Source organism: Platalea leucorodia, assembly GCF_965183815.1.
Source record: "Platalea leucorodia genome assembly, chromosome: 3".
Classification (NCBI taxonomy): Eukaryota; Metazoa; Chordata; class Aves; order Pelecaniformes; family Threskiornithidae; genus Platalea; species Platalea leucorodia.
Window position 1 is genome coordinate 30,139,994 of NC_138825.1, and position 20,460 is coordinate 30,160,453.

Here is a 20,460-nt window from a genome sequence, read left to right on the forward strand (position 1 = left end):
TCTTGATTCTGTCTTTATTTATACGTATTTGGTTTGTTGTGTTTCTGGAAGTCCCCAAAAGAGTATCAAAATAAAGCACAGGAGTTAAAATACAAGATTTACTAGCAGTTACACCTCTCTGCTTATTGGTAATGGTCAAAAACGAAAATGGTGTGAAAAAGATTAGAGCACCAACGATACATTTTTAAAAATTGACAGCAACGGCTGACTGAATTAAATTCAAAAAGTCCTTTCAAACATGTAATACTGTTGATTATGGCTGATTTGGGAGCGGGGGGCAAATACCAATAGCAGGAAGCCATTCACCCTCTTAAGAGAGCATTGTTTTTCAAGATGGAAAAGATCCAGTTAGAAACAAACATGAGAAGATGAATGTGTTTCTGTATGTTTAGCCACTTAAATTCTATCTAAAAATCCATCCATTTAAGCCCTTCACCTGTAATCAAGTTAAAAGTTTATTATTAGGCATTGTTAGCACTGCTACTTTTTTATTGCCTGCCAATGATTCTCTCTCTTACTTTGAAGCTCAGAATTGCTACAATGGCAAGTCCTGGTAGAAAAGCATAGAGTATTAAGAAATTGATTGTGAACCGGGACAACGCACCAGGAAAGTTTTTTTCAATGAACTGAATGCCATGAGAGAAAATACACGCAGCATTAATTGTAGTGGAACTGTTGGCTCCACCTGTCAAAAGAAAAAAATAATTTCTTTAGCAGGTGAATCAGTAAAATTAAAACTCAAGCTTCAGGATCTAACTCATACATTTAGTATACCTAGCCCTAATGTTATTTTAATGATGAACTATACCCACAGCAATATTTCCCATCGTTTTGGAATAAGAACAGGCAAGCCATATGTTTCTGCAGTTAATCTAGGCCATACTTTTTGAAGGGAAGAATAAAGGGTCACTGGTGTTGGTTCATGCCAAGCAAAAGAAGACCTATGGCTTTTCAGACACATTATCTGGAGGGGCCTCAAGAAGCAAGTTGCCCAATGTGGGAGACTTACAGCGTTCATATTTGTTGCATGCTTCCAAAATTCAAGAAATGGAGACTGTCTGAAGGGCACAAGAAAAATCAGCTGTTTATTATTACTATCAATCAAAGTCATGGATTCGTTTTCTAACATTTGCTATCTATGCTCTTGTAATAAAGAGGGACAGGAGAGATTAATGGATAAAGACTATATGGCCTTGGAAAGGAGCACAGACACCTGGCTATAGCCCAAAATATCTCAGGGCAGGTCGAAAGCTGTAAGTTTTACCCGCATTGATGGGTGTTAGCGACTAACCCTGCCAACCTGATTGATTCTCATATTTTGCCAGTTATCTGGCTCACAGCCTGACAGGTCCAAGCTGCTTAATATATGCCATGGTAACGTGCTTGAACTGAAGCCTCACTAGTATGAGAGGAAACATCTGGGCAGGTGTTACCTGTCAGTGCTCCCTGCACTCATGTTTGATCTTATATTGTGCAATTCTGTTGATCTTCTATTTGTGTAACACTGCTCCGATGATAAGCATATAACAGGCTGCAAAGTTTACCTTCCAAAACGCCCCCAACGGGGGGGAAAAAGAACAGGTGAAGAAGAGAAAGATGAAAACCTGAAAGAATGAGAAGTAGTTGAAAAAGGGAGTCAAGCTTTTGTCTAGCTTGCAGAGGCAGCGAGGAGAGGTGCTATGCTGGACCTTGTTCTCACCAGCAAGGAGGGGCTGGTGGGGAATGTGAAGCTCAAGGGCAGCCTTGGCTGCAGTGACCATGAAATGGTGGAGTTCAAGAGCCTTAGGGCACCGAGGAGGGCGCACAGCAAGCTCACTGCCTTGGACTTCGGGAGAGCAGACTTTGGCCTCTTCAGGGATCTGCTTGGTAGAGTACCATGGGATAAAGCCCTGCAGGGAAGAGAGGCCCAAGAAAGCTGCTTAATATTCAAGGGTCACCTCCTCCAAGCTCCCAACAAAGAGGAAGTCAGGCAAAAACACCGGGAGGCCTGCATGGATGAACAAGGATCTCTGGGACAAACTCAAACACCAAAAGGAAGCCTACAGAGGGTGAAGGCAAGGACAGGTGGCCTGGGAAGAATACAGAGAAATTGTCCAAGCAGCCAGGGATCAGGTTAGGAAAGCTAAAGCCCTGATAGAATTAAATCTGGCCAGGGACATCAAGGGCAACAAGAAGAAAAAGCTTCTATAGGTATGCCGGTGATAAAAGGAAGACTAGGGAAAATGTGGGCCCTCTCCGGAAGGAAACGGGAGAGCTCGTTACCCGGGATATGGAGAAGGCTGAGGTACTCAATGACTTTTTTGCCTCAGTCTTTACTGGCAAATGCTCAGGCCACACCATCCACATCGCAGAAGGCAAAGGCAGGGACTGGGAGAATGAAGAACTGCCCACTGCAGGAGAAGATCAGGTTCAAGACCATCTAAAGAACCTGAAGGTGCACAAGTCCACGGGACCTGATGAAATGCATCTGCAGGTCCTGAGGGAACTGGCAGATGAAGTTGCGAAGCCACTATCCATCATATTTGAGAAGTCGTGGCAGTTCAGCAAAGTTCTCACTGACTGGAAAAGGGGAAACATTATAACCCCCATTTCTTAAAAAGGGAAAAAAGGAAGACCCGAGGAACTACAGGCCAGTCAGTCTCACCTCTGTGCCCAGCAAGATCATGGAGCAGATCCCCCTGGAAACTATGCTGAGGCACATGCAAAATAAGGAGGTGACTGGTAACAGCCAACATGGCTTCGGCTAAGGGCAAATTGTGCCTGACAAATTTGGTGGCCTTCTATGACAGGGTTACAGCGTTGGTGGATAAACGAAGAGCAACTAACATCATCTACCTGGACTTGTGCAAAGCATTTGACACTGTCCCGCACGACATCCTTGTCTCTAAATTGGAGAGACATGGATTTGATGGATGGACCACTCGGTGGATAAGGAATTGGCTGGATGGCTGCACTCAAAGAGTTGTGGTCAATGGCTCGATGTCCAAGTGGAGACCAGGGACAAGTGGCATTCCTCAGGGGTCGGTATTGGGACTGGCTCTCTTTAACATCTTTGTTGGTGACATGGACAGTAGGATGGAATGCAACCTCAACACATTTGCTGATGACACCAAGCTGCATGGTGTGGTCGACACGCTGGAGGGAAGGGATGCCATCCAGAGGGACCTTGACAGGCTTGAGAGGTGGGCCCGTGTGAACCTCATGAAGTTCAACAAGGCCAAGTACAAGGTCCTGCACATGGGCCAGGGCAATCCCAAGCACAAATACAGGTTGGGTGGAGAATGGATTGAGAGCCGCCCTGAGAAGGACTTGGGGGTGTTGGTTGATGAGAAGCTCAACAAGACCTGGCAACGTGTGCTTGCAGTCCAGAAAGCCAACCGTATCCTGGGCTGCATCAAAAGAAGCGTGGCAAGCAGGTTGAGGGAGGTGATTCTGCCCCTCTACTCCACTCTCATGAGACCCCACCTAGAGTACTGTGTTCAGCTCTGGGGCCCCCAACATAAGAAGGACATGGACCTATTGGAGCAAGTGCAGAAGAGGGCCACGAAGATGATCAGAGGGCTGGAGCACCTCTCCTGTGAAGACAGGCTGAGAGAGTTGGGGTTGTTCAGCCTGGAGAAGAGGAGGCTCTGGGGAGACCTTACAGCAGCCTTCCAGTATCTGAAGGGGGCCTGCAAGAAAGCTGGAGAGGGGCTTTTTACAAGGGCACGTAGTGATAGGACAACGGGTAATGGCTACAAACTGAAAGAGGGTAGATTTAGATTAGCTGTAAGGAAGAAATTCTTCACTCTGAGGGTGGTGAGGCACTGGAACAGGTTGCCCAGAGAAGCTGTGGATGCCCCATCCCTGGAAGTGTTCAAGGCCAGGCTGGACGGGGCTTTGAGCAGCCTGGTCTAGTGGAAGGTGTCCCTGCCCATGGCAGGGGGGTTGGAACTAGATGATCTTTAAGGTCCCTTCCAACGCAAAGCATTCTATGATATGGCGTTACAGTACATCTTTACTAATTAATAACCTTTTTTAAGAAGTTATCTTTAACTTATCAAGATACTTTTATTATATGTAGAAGGAAAATAACCATTGACATCTCATTAAAGTTATTTACAATGGATTTAAAGGCCTTTTTTTTTTTTTTGAACACTTACCACATGTGAAGTTTAAGCCATAAAATTCATTGACTGTAAGAACCTCACTGCTGTATTTTTGAAAGGTAAGATAACTGAGTATTTTAAAAGGTGTCGGCATTTCTTCGATGGTCCTTAAATAAACAGAGAAGTTAAATTGGCTTTTGCTACATTCCAAGAGCCAATTCTACCCCAAATTAAAGCAAGCTCTCGTCTTTGGTCGTAGCTTGTTACAGAAACAGTTCTTGGCTGTACATGTAGAGTTTTCAAACATAAAGTCCATTTTAGTGCTAAATGAGGAGACAACCATGAAGGCTGTCTCTGCCTTTGGTACAGTGTCATAACGTTCAGCCCTGACTTGTTTATGGACAGTCATAAATAATTCTGTGAAGTTTTTTGATATTCACATTGCAGTGATAAACTGAAAATGACAAGACCCAATATAAACCTTAGTGGCAAAAATGTGTTGCGTCCAAAGTAAGAAACCACAGCCCCTCACTCTGTCTTCAAAAGCAAAAAAAGACTGAACATCAATTCACCGGAACAGTAATAACGATACAAAAACGAAGCAAAGAATAAGGGGAAGATAGAGTATGAAAATTTTGAAATAACATTATTCAACAAAACTGGGCAATTTCTGCACCTAAAATACGGCAAGAATTTATAATTAAACAAACAAATGAACAGAAAAAACCTGCAACCCAAGTCTCAATGCTATTTTTAATATCCTTCATTGCCTATGAAGTTTAATTATCAGAGATTCACAATATTAATTAGCAATGTCTTTACTGTAAAATAAGGTTAGAAGCCAGTCTAATACTTTTTCAAAGTTATCATTAAGGCATTAGACTATGGTAGCAGGAATAACTGTCTTGTCACTATAAAACATACATCTTCCTGAAATTAGGCAGGGACCAAATTAATTAGATATTAACTTATTTTTATTTGATAAGCAAGTATTAGCTGAGATCTACTTTGAAGAGACAAAGCATCATCAGCTTTGTGAAGACTCATATGAATTTCTTGAAGACAACTTGATGTCATCTTTTGTTAGGCTTACTTCTAACTTACTAGGAAAGATCTCAGGTGAGCATATCATATTTTCTCAACATCTCAAGAAAACTTTTTTTGACAATTTATTATTATGTTTCTCAAAAAATAATAATTTCAGTATTGACAAATACAAGAGGAAAACTGTTCAAAGTTCCTGCAGTTACAATGCAAAAATATTTATTCGCACCGTAATAGAGCAAGTGGATCAGAATTTTCCTGCATATTTACTAAACTATTATTTTTATGTAGTTAAGTCTGCACAGATAGAAAAAGTGTCTGAAATGTTTAATGACTAAACTGGAGAATAACACTAATAAGATAGTTGAGAACAACTTTTTTTAAAAACCATCATTCCTAATGTTTAACGGCTCATAAGTTCCAGCAGTTACTAAAAGTTGTAAAAAATTTTTTTTTGGTAGAATCCTCTATTACATACAGCATTTCATGTGATAATATCAGCATAAGTAAAAGAATTCAGCTGAGCTGAAAGATATTAATTGCTCAGTTTCATCTTCAATTTATTTGCAAAAAGTGAAAAAAAAGTTAGTATCTTTGATGATATCTAAAGTTATTGTCTTTTTTTGTGTTTAGTACAAGGTCTAACATGATTAGGCAGTTCTACCTCTGAAGGATAACAGCTGCACTTTCTTTCCATTGCTACCTGTGCATTATCGTGTTTCAGCAATACAGACTGTTCATGAAACTCTTCTATAGGTAGATTACATTAACATTAACACCATAATGAAATAAAACTTTTTCTTACCTTACGAGTCCTGTTCCCACTATCACGCCTGCTGAATTAAGTAGCACCACTCCACTTTGGACTATATTTGGGTTTTGAACCACACCAAGTATAACAAGTGTAAGTAGTTCACCAATAACATGAGACGCTAAGACAACAGCAAAGAAAATTCCAAATCTGGAAGCATCAGGGTACAACCCTGCAGTCCTGTACAAAAATGAGCAAAAGAACATTTAAAAAACAGTGTTTGGGTACTAAACTTGGAATGTAGCTTTTATTTTTGTTTTTATTTATTTTTTGCAATTACAGCTCATTAAGTGAGCAGTTTATGCCCTAACCCTTAGTATGTTGTTTGGAGCCTTGACATAAAGGACATCCACTTAATATCATGACATAAGTGCAGATATTTTAGGTTTTCTCCATCTAGATTAAAGGGGGTTATGTAAAGATGTGATTGTAGCAGAAATCCGTGTTGTTTCAAGATAACCACTGCGGCTTTTACAATCCCTTAAACTAATATCCTCCTCCTTTTAGAGTCTATGCGTGAGAGTTATTTATGTAAGTCACGTATTTAAAGAACGCCTTTATGCAGATAATTAACAGGTGGAATTTTGCACTTCTGATACTGTGCATGCAAATGTAAAAATGGATATACTCAATTAAATGGAAGGCTGATTGAATTCACCACCCATGTAATTCATCCAAATGCAATTTCCTCCATACTTCTGCACTCTTTAATACAACACGCTGTTCCCAGCTTTTCCCTAACTCACTTAAGGAAAAAAGTCCCCGCCCAACCTGTACTAAAGATTAAAAAGTTAAGAGAGGCCAGCAATTGCGTGGCAAACTTAATTCGGCCTTATAGTGTATATGACAGATAACAAAACCTTTTATTACATGGTGACATATTACTCTTTTTCAAAATACCTCATACAAAAATTGCCTCACGCTAGGTACAGACTGCATGCTTTGCTTAGCTAACAAGCAGCTATTCAACATTTTATTTTCTTTTTCATTGCTCAATGCAAGGCTGTATGTCTTTTTTTCAATCCACCATGTTCAAACATGGTCTTAAAATAGAAGTATTCATTTTCTTACAGGTTTCCTATAGCATTTTTTGCATGTAATACCAATATAATCTATATTATAAATAGATGGTGAACGTTGACTTCAAGTATTAAACATTCAACGAGCTAGCAGGTATTTAACAACCTTTAATCACAGATTGGTGCAGAAGAAACAGCTCTCCAAAGTCCTAGCATAAAAGTATCACCTTCTCTGAAGTGCTCTAATACTTTTACACAGAGCTATGTAGATACAGACTAGTAAATCTGGGGTAGGAATAGAAAGAGAAGAAAGCCTAAAAGAGAAGAAGAAAAAACAACTCAGAAGAGAGAATATTACAGCAATAGAATGGTAGAATAATATAAACTCTTAGAACATTTGCCAGAGGAAATGTTAGCTAGGAAAATCTGTTTAAACAGAGTCCATTTACTTGATTACAAAAGTGGCTGTATTTGCTCTTGGCCAGAGCTGCCTTGTGCCCAATCAGGTACGAAGAGTTTGGGTCTGTCTGACCCAAACTGCCTGACCCTACAAACATGAACTCTGAGAGAAATGGCTTGTAAGAACACATACCAGAGGCTACCAAAGCCTCTCCAAAAGTTAGTCCACACAGGAAAGTTTAGTCCTGCACAGATACAATCTTCAAAATTTCATAGAGAAACTGCTTGCCCTAAGAGGTCTAAGGGCACTATGAAATCACTCTGACATATCACTGATGGCTTTCAAACAACCGCAAGATAGCAAAGATATGTGGAGGCTAATATCTGTAAATATTATCCATTAACCGGAACCACACTCTTTATTGTTGACTGTGTTTGAAGCTACCAAAGCACAAGGGCAAAGTCTCTGCCCATACAAATTTCCTGTTAATTAAAGAGTGAGTGTGACGAACAGTGGCTTATGATCTTCAGGAGCTCCACAAACCTTCCCTCATTGAGCCTGAAAAGGTGCTTTCCAAATGGCTGCCTTCTCAGCAACCAGCTCACTAGCAGGCAGAGATGGAAGGGCTCTGGTGAGCACAGTGCATCCTCTAAATGCTCAGTGGGACGAGGAGTAATTTCTGTGTGTCTGTGAAAAAGGACTTCGCAGGGAGCGCCGCCTGAAGCAGGCAGCACTGACAGCTTGCAGAAATAAAAGCCCAGGTAGCTAAGGGGACAAAAAGAAAGATGGCCTTGCTTGAACAAAACTTCAGTGCACCACACACCACTCCTTTCATAATTAGGGGAAAAAAAAAAAAATCAGAAAAAGGTTGAAGGACAGAAATTCATCCTTATTACTTTGCTATTAGCTTAGGCCAGCAGTCATGGACTGTATTAAGTTCAGAATAAGCAAGTGGAAGGTGTGAAATCAGTGGAACAGAAATGAAGAGCAGACCTATATGACAGATAAGGCAAAGAACAGATGAAATATTTCATCATCCCATTCTGAGGTACTACTTCACAATGATGTGAGGAAATGAATGTATTGAGGGGAAAAAACCAAGCTTTACAATCAAACCCTTTCTCCCACTATCAGAATTCCACTTTAGTGCCTTTCTCTGGAGAGTGGAAGAGAGGGAACCAGATCTCATAACTTCCATATGCTGCAGCTAAACCCCAAATGTCCCAGGAAATATGAAGCTTTGTTACTGTCACATAGCTACTGCTGTCTTCCTCACTTTTTTCCCTCTTATTTCCTGTTCTTCTAAATGTAATGTAAAATGACACTTCCTGCTTTTGGTATGACACGAGAATGATAAATGTCCCAGGCCCATTAAAACTTCCCAAGTTACCTAGAGAACTGGTAACTTACTCACTTAGTAAGTGTTTTAACACTGCCTGAAAGAGAAGGGTTAAAATTGTGTCGTCTTCCCTTAAGCTTTCTCTGTAATCATTCTGAGACACAATAGCAGAAAGACATGCTGGGAGGCCTGTTGCTGACATGGGAACTGAAACTGATAACAAAGAGAAAATAACAATCCAACAGATGGTACAAGTGCTTACCAGTATATAAAGGTGCTGAAAATTGCCACGCTGATGACACTGAAGGGCAGGAAATGTATTATATAAGCTAAAAGCATTTGCCAGTTCTTATACAAGCCATCTTTACTTTCTTGGTCACTGATAGCACGTAAAGGTGGGACTGGATTAAATATATAAGAAATAAATTAAATCACCTTTGAATAAAGAGACCAAGACTTGTTGCTAGCAAAAATGACCTGAAGCACAGAGACAACTTTGAGAATACATCAGAAACATTCTGTCTAAACCAGTCCAATCACTTTTTCCCCCACTATAAATGCAAAACATGCTCCCTGCAGATTGCAAAAGCTGGTAAGCTTAATGAACGAGGCCTAACTAGGCAGCATGCAGGACAGCCTTCTCTTTCTGCAGATACAAATTAAAGACATGAAAAAACTGCTGTCACTGGATAATTTCTTGAGGAGCTCTGATCCCAAGGTGATGACAGCAGTGTATGTTCCCTACATGAGCAGAACAGTTTTTAGGGCTGTAAATAGAAACTATTGTTGGTCTTAGTACAGCAGCCATAAGAGAAACACCCGCTAAGAAAAATGCAATCGTCATATAATACTCTTAAATCTAATTACCCTTAATTGCTGTTTTATACTTCTATCCTTTCCATGTCTTTGGTTTTGATCTCACTTCAGATGTTAACTACAGACCTAGACTTTCTCCTGCCTTTATTATGGTACACGCAGGCAAGTTAAGGGCTATTGCACAGTTCAGAATAAAGCCTCCATAGAAAGGCCAGCTGCAAAAAGAGAGGGGCAGGGATCAGGGCATATTCCTTCCTTAAGTGCAGTGAACCTGGAGCTCCTCTGGTGGACTAATCTTTTTCTGTGGCGTGAAGCTTTCTGTTGCTTCGCCTTTGAATTTCATGCTTCTGTATAAGCGCTGATGTTACCTAAAACTGTTAAGATCTTTAAATGACTACCTTCAAAAAAGACTTTTTCCTATTTACAAAATAGTGGCAGCAATACTTGCTGCTGCACGTAACACAGGACAGAAACTCACAAAGGGCAACAGCATTGAGCATCCCTGTGTAGGGGGGGGCACTCACGCACTGGTAGATAAGCCCCACACGGTCCTGCACAGCTCCTTTTACCAGGTCACTCCTTAGTCTAAGAAGGAAAAATGCTACAAACAAGCCAAATAACAGATTCTGGAGAAGACGCATGATGATGCCCATCTTATCTCTGGAGAAGTTTCTTGTTGTCCTCCTGATAATGAAACAAAACAATAACAGTATACTTGTTAGCTATGACTGACCACATGTTGGTAGGGTATTTAGCTTTGAACAAATCTTACACACTCAGTGTCCCCAAAAATGTAATATACTAAAAAAGACAAGACAAGTACAGTGGTAGACCAAACTAACGAAGAAAGTGCATTTATATATGGGGGGGGGGGGGGGGGGGGGGAACCACAAGAGATTAGTGGATAAGAGAAAAGATTTTTCTTAAAAAAAGGGGAAAAACAAGTCTTACCGTAAAAGAACCCATAATTTGTAAAAGGCACTGGGCGAGTCTTTGTTTTTCAATGGTATTGGTGGCAGTTCTTTCATACACTTTGTTCTTTCAATGGCTGCCAGTACTTTGCTAAAGATCTCTGAGTTCTTGTAGGCTGATACAATTACCTGAACCCTACTGTAGGTTTTGAGTTCTCGTTCCTTGCTTCGGGTGTCCACAGATGTCAGATCCACTGTAAATTTACAAAGTGTTTACTATATATACACATCACTTTCCCTTCATACCTTTTCCCCCCTTGCAAATAACCTTTCCATGCCTCTATCCTAAAATCTGCTAGGAAGAAAAGGTCCACTGAAAGTATTCAAGGTTTCTTTTACTCCTCCCTTCCGTTAGAAGCGGCATGAATGATTAGCTGTGCAGCCACAATAAATCTCTGTGTTTTGTGGCCTCTGTAGGACCCTGAAGTTCTAGTCCTTTATCTGGAAATGCAAGGACTGAGCAGTGTGTTGGTCAGACCTTTAGCATTCTCCTTGCACAGCACAGAGCTGTGCCACCGGTGAAGCGCTACTGCTGCCAAGAGCAAGACAGAGCACCAGCTGAGGATGAACACTGGTGAGGATGAAGAGATGACTTTCTGGTCATGTATTTCTCAGGTTTTCAGGCAAATGCTCAGACATGGCTCCCTGATTCCCCCTTGTTCTCTGCCTGCTCCTCCATAACCATGGAGCTTTATTTTTCAGGTAGTCTGAGCTCATGCTGCAGAGACGCTGCTCTTCTCTACTTGAGCTATTACTGCGTTGTCACACTGGGTTTCACCCACCTCCTTCTCAGACATACTTCTGTTTTAATGTGAAATCAGAGGATGTTCAGCAGGCCAAATTCCCCTAGCAGGCTCAGCCCAAGCTGAAGAAAATGTTACTTACTGCCATGGAACTTATGAAAGGGAAATAGTTTACAGAGTTAACGTACCTTGATAATAAGTCCACCTATACCTATTCCTGATACCAGTAATTCTTTTATTGGCAGATGGGAACTGTGTGTGTGCTATTTGTACAAGTCATACGGATTCAGCAATAGTGCTAAAATGTATTAGAAATTTCCCTTTTCCCTAATAATAATGAATTATCCATGGTTTCAAAAACTGGATTGTTCTTCTCAGGAATAGCTGTTCTTACAGATTTTTGTATTACTCTTCTACATCTGCTAAGATGTCTTTATCGGTTATTTATTCTTAAGGTTTCTGTCATCCTTAGATTTCAGTTTTCCAGTATTATGCTCAACTTCAAAATACTAATTGAACAAGAGAAAAGGAGCCGTTGTCCAAGATTCTTCATTTGTCCTCAAAACTTGAAAAGCTGGAATTCAGCAGAATTGTCTTTAATAGTAAACATACCCAAAATGAAGTCACCACTTCTGTAAATATAAACATACAGAATGCAGACATGCTTTTTAAAACTTGGCCAGCACAACTTGCTGGAAGTCACACACAAAATAAATGGCAAGCAGGTGTGTGTGTTAAAAAATAACAACACTGACTAGTCACTAGACCAGATAGCTAACGCCTACCATGCATTTGTACTTTTTATATAAACACAACGTGACATTTCAATAATATAATCCATGCTCAATACATAGGATCTATTTTCCAATCTATTTTCCAATCTACTGTTAGTGTAAACGATATCAGAATCCGTCCTTTCATTCACATCATTAAATCACACAAAAAATATAAACTACCAATTTTCCAAAGACTAGATATTCTGATGATTCTTTGCTCTAAACCCCATTTTTTCCTTTTCTCATCACATTCAAAGGTTGACATTTGAATAATGCAGTACTCTCTTTACCAAGCTTTGTAAAAAGTGGGTCTAAATCTCAAACCATCTATGCTTTTCAGGACTACTCAAATTCATGAAGGCAAAATTATCCTCACTGTCACACCAGTATTTTCAGCTTCATCCCATTCCAGTTTCATGTCAACAACCATCCTCTCTTCTCTCTCAGTTTAGGATGCCATCTGGACAACGGAAAAACACTGCCGCCTCTGAATGTGCCATATTTCTTAATACAGTTTTTTGGATTGGTCAAATTCCCTGGCTAACACGCAGCTAATATCATCAGAAATCAACCTACATACTAGATTAAAAAAGATAGATAGATATACACACACACGTATGTATGTACATATATACACACACGTATGTATGTACATATATACTCTCACACACACACATACACATGTTCTTCAAACATGTATCTGCATGGATCAGGTACACAGATGCCCTGCAGCAAAACCAAGCTTCGTTTCCAAAATCTCATGCTGACGCTTTCTTCCATCCTGAATTGGTAAAACAGTACTCTTCAGCTTTTGCCAACAGCTTGCTATCATCCTCTCCTGAAGCATCCATATGTTCTGCTCCACTAGCTCACCCTGATATTAGCAACTCCCCAAACTTTCTGAAACCTCAAGTTATAAATCTCTGGAAATTGATGCTTCAGTCATCCTGTATTTATTCTACATCCTTCCCTTCAGGCAACAACTGTCTTCAGTTGCTTGGCATCACAAAAGTCCATAGGAGCATGAGACTTTCCACAGTTTTGGGATCAAATTGACTTTCTAGTGTCCAGTGGACAGCCACAGGGAGATGCCATCAGGAATCCACAGGTTTCATGAAGCTGAGATTCCTTTTTTATTGGTGGTTTACTCCTTTGTGCTGTGTTTCAGTCCTACTGCAAGCTTTTTCTGCTTTATGGAGTCCGTGAAGGTTACATGGGCCCAGCTCTTTCTCATCTCTGAGCTGAGCACAATTACAACATTTGGAAAGAATTCAAACACATTTCTGTCTCTGGAAGAACTTTAATTTGGGGAAGAAGACTTGTTTGTCTAAAGGAAAACCATATTTTTACCAAAACAACTTAGACAAACTTACCATAGAAGTCAAAAGGATTTGATTGCTCAGGACAAGAATAGCCACAGTTGCTAAAAAATGTAATCATTTCCATAGGGTTCCCACAGAAAACCAGTTCTCCAAAGCTCATGATGGCTATTTTGTCAAATAACTGTGGGGAGCAAATTAATATATCAGCAATACATACCGACAAGCAGCACATTAATTCTTTAGTACAGCTACTGTCTTGGTAATAAAAATGCTTAGACAGGAAAAACAGTTTTGACACATTCAAACTTCCTTAGTATACTTCTGTCAAAGGAAGTTTGTCCTTTCTATCGCTCCTCTCAGTCTTTATGCAAGATGGCACATTTGAAAGCTCATAAAACTAGTGGTTCTCAAAACGGTCAGCGACAGCAGTATACAGAGGTAATCCACAAACAGAAATGGGAGCTGTGGACTTTTGACTTCACTTCTAATGCACCTTCACTTACTGACAGACCTCCTTTGGCGCTTAATAGCCCCAGTCTGTAAAAACCCCAAATTGTTGGTAAGATTATCCTGAAGTGCTTAAGGACTTTAACAGTGCTGCTCTTCGGGTGAACATTTGCCAGGGCAGGGTTCCCACCAGCTATGATCGACCCATATTCCCAAGGCACCAGGACTGCTTTCAGTCCAGAAAACCACTGTCACTCCCCTCTGGCTTCATGACCACTTACACTCAATTCAATCAGCCAGGGAAGAGGTGCCTTGCGGTCACGTGGTGAGTGGTGGATGTGTCAGAAAAGCAAAGTGCGAAATAGTACTGGGAAGGGAGAAATGCTCTCCCCAGCACAAGCCCTGCAAGGCAGGCCTGCCCCACCACATGACCAAGGTGTTCCCACATCACTTGACACAAAGAGGAAAAGACGACTTTTTTTTTTTTTCCCCTCTCCTTTCCATTCCAAATCACGGCTTTATCCGTCTCAAGTTGCAAGTGTTACTGAAATATGAATATGCAAAGATAAATAACGTGCTGGTTTTTACAGTGCCTGCGCACACAGGGGATTTACATGGCTTCTCCCAGTGTTATTGATTTGGGTAGCTGCGTAACACAAAGGTTAGGCACACAATCAGTGCGCATACTATTTTCACAGGGCAGTATGTGTCCCAAAGTGCCCTTTAACTGGCAGAAGGCCAGAACTGTAAAGTTCAGGACAAGCCTGTATTTATGCAGGGGGGAAGAAAGAAAGTCTTTCAAGGCAACTATACTGGATCTTGTACTTTTATCCCGAAAAGAACCTAGCCAGTAAAAAGCCTGGTAAAAAAAGCAAATAGCGAGTAGATATCATTTACCCTGAAGAGTTCTGAGCGAGGCTGATGAATCGTCATAATCACAATCCTGTCTCTGTGTGCAAGCTCTGAGAGCAGCGAGACAATCTGGTTTGCAGTCAGGCAGTCCAGCCCCGTCGTTGGTTCATCAAGTAGCATGATCTCTGTGAAGTGCCAAGGAATAGCATTAAAACTCAGGTAAATGGGGAGCAAATGTTACAGCTTCCGCCTTTGAGGCTCATTTGGCAAATAGTATAGAAATTACATGTAAAGTTCCACATGTAAAGCAGAGTATGCATAGATATTGCCATGATGTGATCCTTCAGCTTTAGTTAGCTTCAGTGGTTCAGTTTCAATGACTACGAATAAGGATGTAAAAAACTACTGAAGGATCAGAGCATAATCATTTTTTTCTAAGTTCAGGTGAAATCTGAAAATTACCAAAATAGATTTGATGTATACATCCGCTTCTAAGAACAATAATGACAAATTTCAGCATGTATACAAATGTAAATATAACTGACATAATTAGCTAGAAGTTATAATCTGAATTAAATCTATATATACACACAGAATTTCTTATGAACAAATTACGAGTTGTTAAAATACAGCATATATAATTCCATAGATGAGAGAGGTAGGGGTTTTTTTACCGCATTTTCTTCATGGTTTCATTGCACGTGGAAGGGTAAAAGTTACAATCAAATCCGTTATTTTTACAGAGGTGAGGCATAGCACAGAAGAGGGCAGTTCAACCTTGATCAGGATAAGGGGGGAGGAGAGCTTCCTCTATAGGCTTATCTACACAGAATTACTTTATATTTAGTATAGAGTTTAGTGAACTTACTGAGCAATAACTGTACCCAATGAACTCTCCAGGTGTCACCAGTAGCACACAGTACCTGTGATATACCTCACTTTGCTATTTAAATGCTCCTTCCTGCCTGGTATGCAGTCCTAGCGCATCTGCACCGCTACGAGGACTCCAGAATCCAATAAATGCATGCTATACATTCACTCCATAAGATTCTGGCACCTTTAAGAAACTATCTCAAAACTGACAAAATTTACAGTGCTGTTTCCCATGGCTAATCCTTCTAGTTACTCTGTTTTGATTTTCATTCATTGATTTTTCTTTACAGTAAATCTACAACCACATATAGAAGTGTGGTATTCATCAATATCTGGTTTCTTATCAAGGGCAACGCAACATGAGGACTATTATACTTCTGGGCATCTACTCTGTTTTGTTTGTGTCTTTTCCAAATAAGCAAATCTCATGTGCTGACTACCTTTTGGCTCTGTACATACACATACACAGCTCAATGGCAGCTACTCCACTCCAAGGCTCAATGCTTGCATATGTATGGCTCTAATATGCTTAAAAAACTATGAATTAATGTGCCACAACCAACACCTCATACACGGGAAGGGCGAGCCCAGAAGGACTTAAAATGGATAAATACAAGTCTGAACCTATGTTGAGTCCCTAAGATTTTAAAATTGTCTACTTTCCAAGATCAGCTAATAGATTAATGGCAGACCTGAGTTACTGCTCATTCTTTTCTGTTACTACTAGACTAGCTTTTGCTGAATTACAGAATATAAATCCTTTTGTATTTCAAAGTGGTTTATGGAGGTCCATGGTGGGAGCGCAAAGTGACACTCCTTTAATTTTGAAAACCCATGCAGTGGTACTTACTGGGATCTTGTAATAGCTGGGCTGCAATTGAAACACGACGCCTCTCACCCCCAGAAATTCCTACAAAAATACGGCTTCCAATTATTTTGTCGGCAATGTGGCTGAGACTCAGCTCAGCCATAACCGCTTCTACCTGAAAAATAGTTACAATATAGAAAGACTAAACACAGTCCAACTCAGATACCTGCCTGCAAAATGAAAAAATGAAAGGAAAAAAAGACATAATTTTAACTTTGATTTTAAATGGCTTTCCCAATATGCTGCTTGCATCCATTCTACTTGGAAGGTATCTGGTCTCATTTATATTTGGTTATTTTTAATATATTATTTCAATTATTATTTTTTAAATTTTATTTTCATTTATTCTGAAATGAGTAGAATTTTAGCTTCAGTTGACATTAAGAGATGAAGAGTTCAGAGGTGGGACTAGAAGTTAAGGTATGAAGCATAATGTGCTGGTCTGGCTTCCAAAATAAGGGAGCAGAAAGGCACATCAGTTCTGGGGATGTATAAAATACTGAGTGGAAGATAGGTGAAGAGAGAAGACAGAGAGCGAGAGCCCTTGGTCAGGAATATCCAATCTTTGCTCTCAACAGAGGCCAAAAAGAGGCCTTTAATAGCTCTGAAACACACCTATTTTATCAAGGAAGTAGCTTGTAGGGGACTTATTAGACCAGTACTTTTCGAAGCTGTTCTGGTTAGTGAGAGACGTCCTACAGGAGCCAGAGTAGTGTCAGTCACCTCTGCTGTCCATGAGACTTCCCAGCACGCATAGCCCTAAACACCCCAGAGAACTGGGTTTCCCAGCTGGGGAAGGGGAACTGACCTCAATAGCAATAGCGGCACCTCCTGCAGCAGTAACTGCTGCAGCTTTGGGCGGGAGAGTTTTGTCCCAGCATAACAGTGATTCCCTAGGGCATCAGCACAAGCCCCTTGCACAGGTGGGCAGCAACAGAGAGCTTATGTCCTACTCCTCAGCAGGAGGATTTCTCCCCATTTGCAGAATGAGGATTACAAAACCTTATAAACGTAAAACACAGCCATGGATGGAAAATGCTGCTGGTGGAAGCATTACATGACATCATGTCTGCCTTTCTGGTGGAAGACGATAAAATACAGACCTTCTTTTTGATGAAGTCGTTGGAGCGTTTCTGAAGAGTTAGTAAAGCAGTGTAGGTCAGCGACTCTTGTATGGTGAGGAAGCTTAACAAAGTGTCACTCTGGAAAAAAAGGGTGAAAAGGAAGAAGCAGTTAGTCCTGTAGTATTAAGATCTTGCCCCTGCTCGCACAACTTTCATTCATTCATAAAATTTATTAACCTCTTTGTACCAAAGTTACTAGTAAAATCACAGTCAGATTACATTACTCCGTCACACTAGCAACTTTACTTTCTTTACATGAGAGGAAGCACAGTGCACAAAAATAAATGTAGAAATCAACCTGTGGCACATAAGAGAAGCAATCTCTAAACTGTTCCTTCTTCAGCTGACGCCCATTCACATACACTTCACCAAAGAAGTTGTCTTTATGTCCCAGTCTTCCTGATATTGCATCCAGAAGTGTTGTTTTCCCAGATCCTTTCAAACAAAATAAATTAATCATGTGATGAGATGAATTTTGTGATTTCAAGAGCAGTAGCCTGTCTTGGATGGAGATATATGAAAAGAATAAAGCATTTTTTTTCTCAGTAACATTAAAATAATAGGTCCTGAAAATGCAGCTAGTTAAGGGGAAGTAAATAGGAAATCTAGAATGTGTGTAAATTAGCATTTAATTCATACAAATTCACACTTCATAGTGAAACATTTGGGTTTAGAAGTAACCTTATCTTTTATTGAAGTTATAATTGTTAGTTAGATGACAAGATTGAACTCGGAAAACCAAGTGCCACATTTTTACAAAGCAGGGGTTAAAACCAGCTGCAATTTCATTATTTAAAACACAGACCTCGGTCACATTCATACCACTGTGGAAGTCACTGGTATTAACTATGATCTTATTTCATTTAAAGTACTGGAACAACTTACCAGAATTTCCTAAAATTCCCATAATCTGGCCACTCTCTATGTGAAATGAAACATCCTTAAGTATTTGCCGGGTCCATTTTTTATGATATAAAGAAACGTTCCACCATGGGCCAACACGTTCTCTTGGAAAACAAACATCAAAAAAGATAAAATAGAGAAGATTTAAAAATTTTGCATAAACAAGTGAATGGTTTATAGCTACTTGCATGTGGGATGGGAGCCTGCAAGGATTTTAAAAATGGGGGCGGGGGGGGGAATCTTTCCCCACCGCCCTCCCCAGGATTTAACTTTTTAACTTCAGCATTATCTGTCTAAACAGATTTTTCAGAATGACTGCTACTGGACTACAACCAAAAGGGGAAACTTGAACTGAGGCTTTATTTGTTGACAATGTTTGCCAGCCATTAATCCACCTGACAGTTTTCTTCGGGCCTCACGTTATCCTTCTGGCAGCAGTAAGAAAGGCAGCGGGAAAGGGCACAATCTTTGGAAGTCTCCTCTAAGGCACCTCCTTCAGAGACACGTGAAGAAGAACTGGTGAACCCTCCGGAGGACAGGCCTCCCTCAAGCCGTGTACTCGACCCCTGTGGCAGGCAGCCCAGCACCATGAGGTGGGCGGCCTAGCAACACCCCTCCTCCTTTACCGGGCTGGAGCCAAACTCACAGCCCACTGGTCCCAGGCCCTCTCCCCTCAGTCCCTGGGGTCAGAGCAGCTCCTGGCGGGCAGGGGCTCGCCATGCCGCCTTCCCAGCCCTACCTGACGGTGTAGGAGACGCCCCGGACACTGATGCTGTCGGAGGGCTGTGCCACGGCCTTCGCCTTGCCCGTCTGCCCGCCGCTGCTGCTCCTCTCCGGGGCGGGAGACCCTCTGCCCGACATCCTCCGGTGCTGGGGCCCCGCAGGCTCCCTCCCTCACGCTGCTGGCCAGGTGCCCGACGCTGCCACCACCATGCCTCCCCCGGCACCGGGCAGGGGCAGCTCCCCGCTGTCCCCGGGTCGGAGCAGGTCGCTGCCCCTGGCGCTCGCCACCCAGGGAAGTGCCTAAAAGAAAATAGAGGGGCCCTCAGTTCTTTCTTTTTTCCTGAGAACAACTGATAGGTGATTCGCTGAAGCTGCTATCTGATGTACCTTTAGCCCGAGCTGTCACTGTCCCAGAGGAGGGGAATATTTCCCTGTCCACAGGGTCACGCCAGCTGCAGAGACGCAGCGCGCCAGGAGAAATGGTGCTGCGGTGAAGGCGCCTGGAAAGGGCTGAGCTCAAAACCAAGAGGAGAAGGATTTCCACAGCTTTCAAAGAACCGACAGTCAAACCACTGCAGAAGACGAGACCTTCCACTGCCAACATGAAGGAAACCGCTGAAAATGTCTCTCTGGACAGTGCCGGCTGGAGCCAGGTGGCATGCGAGGGCTTGCCAGTGAGTGAGACCTGTGGGGAGCGGGGAGGGACCCGATGGGCTCAGCCATCCCGCAGCTACAGCGCTTGCCCGGGAGCTGGGAGAGACGGGTGGCCAGCCTGCTGACTGGGTTTTTGCAGGCAGCAAGCCCTTACCTCCTCCAGCTCTGAAACAGGGAGCAGAAAGCACCCGCCACAAGAGCACACTGGGGATGAGGCCAGTGCCATGCAAGCCACGCTCAGATGCCACGGTGGTGGGGCGGAGGGAGGGGATCTTCAAATACATGGATGGAGAAGAAAGTCCCTGAGCATGGCCTGGACTGGCTTTCCCAGGACATGCCTTCGGGCTGTAAAACCGGCTCCCCGCATTTGCTGGGGACCACCTGTTTTTTTAAAAATTAAGTTCAACGTAAGCAAGAGCACGGAGTGCTTTGGCAGCAGGGGGAGCTTGGAAGGCTTTAATGCGGCTTTTCAGGCTGCTTGGTGTCACAGTGCTTTCCGCTGTGTATCTAGAATGAAAAAATTAATCAATCAGCCTCGTTTGCTGTGAGGGTGGGAGGTGCACACACCATCTGCCAAAGATACCACGGGCATGGATAGGGTCCGCCACACAAGGAACAGGTATGTTTGCCTTGGCTGGGATATGAGCCTGACTCGTAGGAAAGGCACAAGGCTGTGAGTGAGGTATG

At 41.8% G+C, this 20,460-nt stretch overlaps 2 protein-coding genes across 2 annotated transcripts in view; one reads left to right on the plus strand and one right to left on the minus strand.

Moving 5' to 3' along the window:
• The window catches only part of LOC309588434 (ATP-binding cassette sub-family G member 8-like), a gene marked incomplete at its 3' end in the record, with an annotated part of 58,072 nt that overhangs the window by 24,540 nt on the left and 13,072 nt on the right, over positions 1–20,460 (plus strand). The gene's annotated exons all lie outside the window — the stretch shown is intronic.
• ABCG5 (ATP binding cassette subfamily G member 5) lies at positions 489–19,257 on the minus strand (the record flags this gene model as incomplete). The annotated part of the gene is given in 13 exon segments (XM_082305673.1): positions 489–685; positions 4,143–4,255; positions 5,938–6,123; positions 8,964–9,102; positions 9,996–10,201; positions 10,469–10,682; positions 13,381–13,510; positions 14,674–14,813; positions 16,352–16,478; positions 17,470–17,571; positions 17,792–17,928; positions 18,379–18,500; positions 19,136–19,257. Coding segments are annotated over 13 exon segments (1,935 nt in total).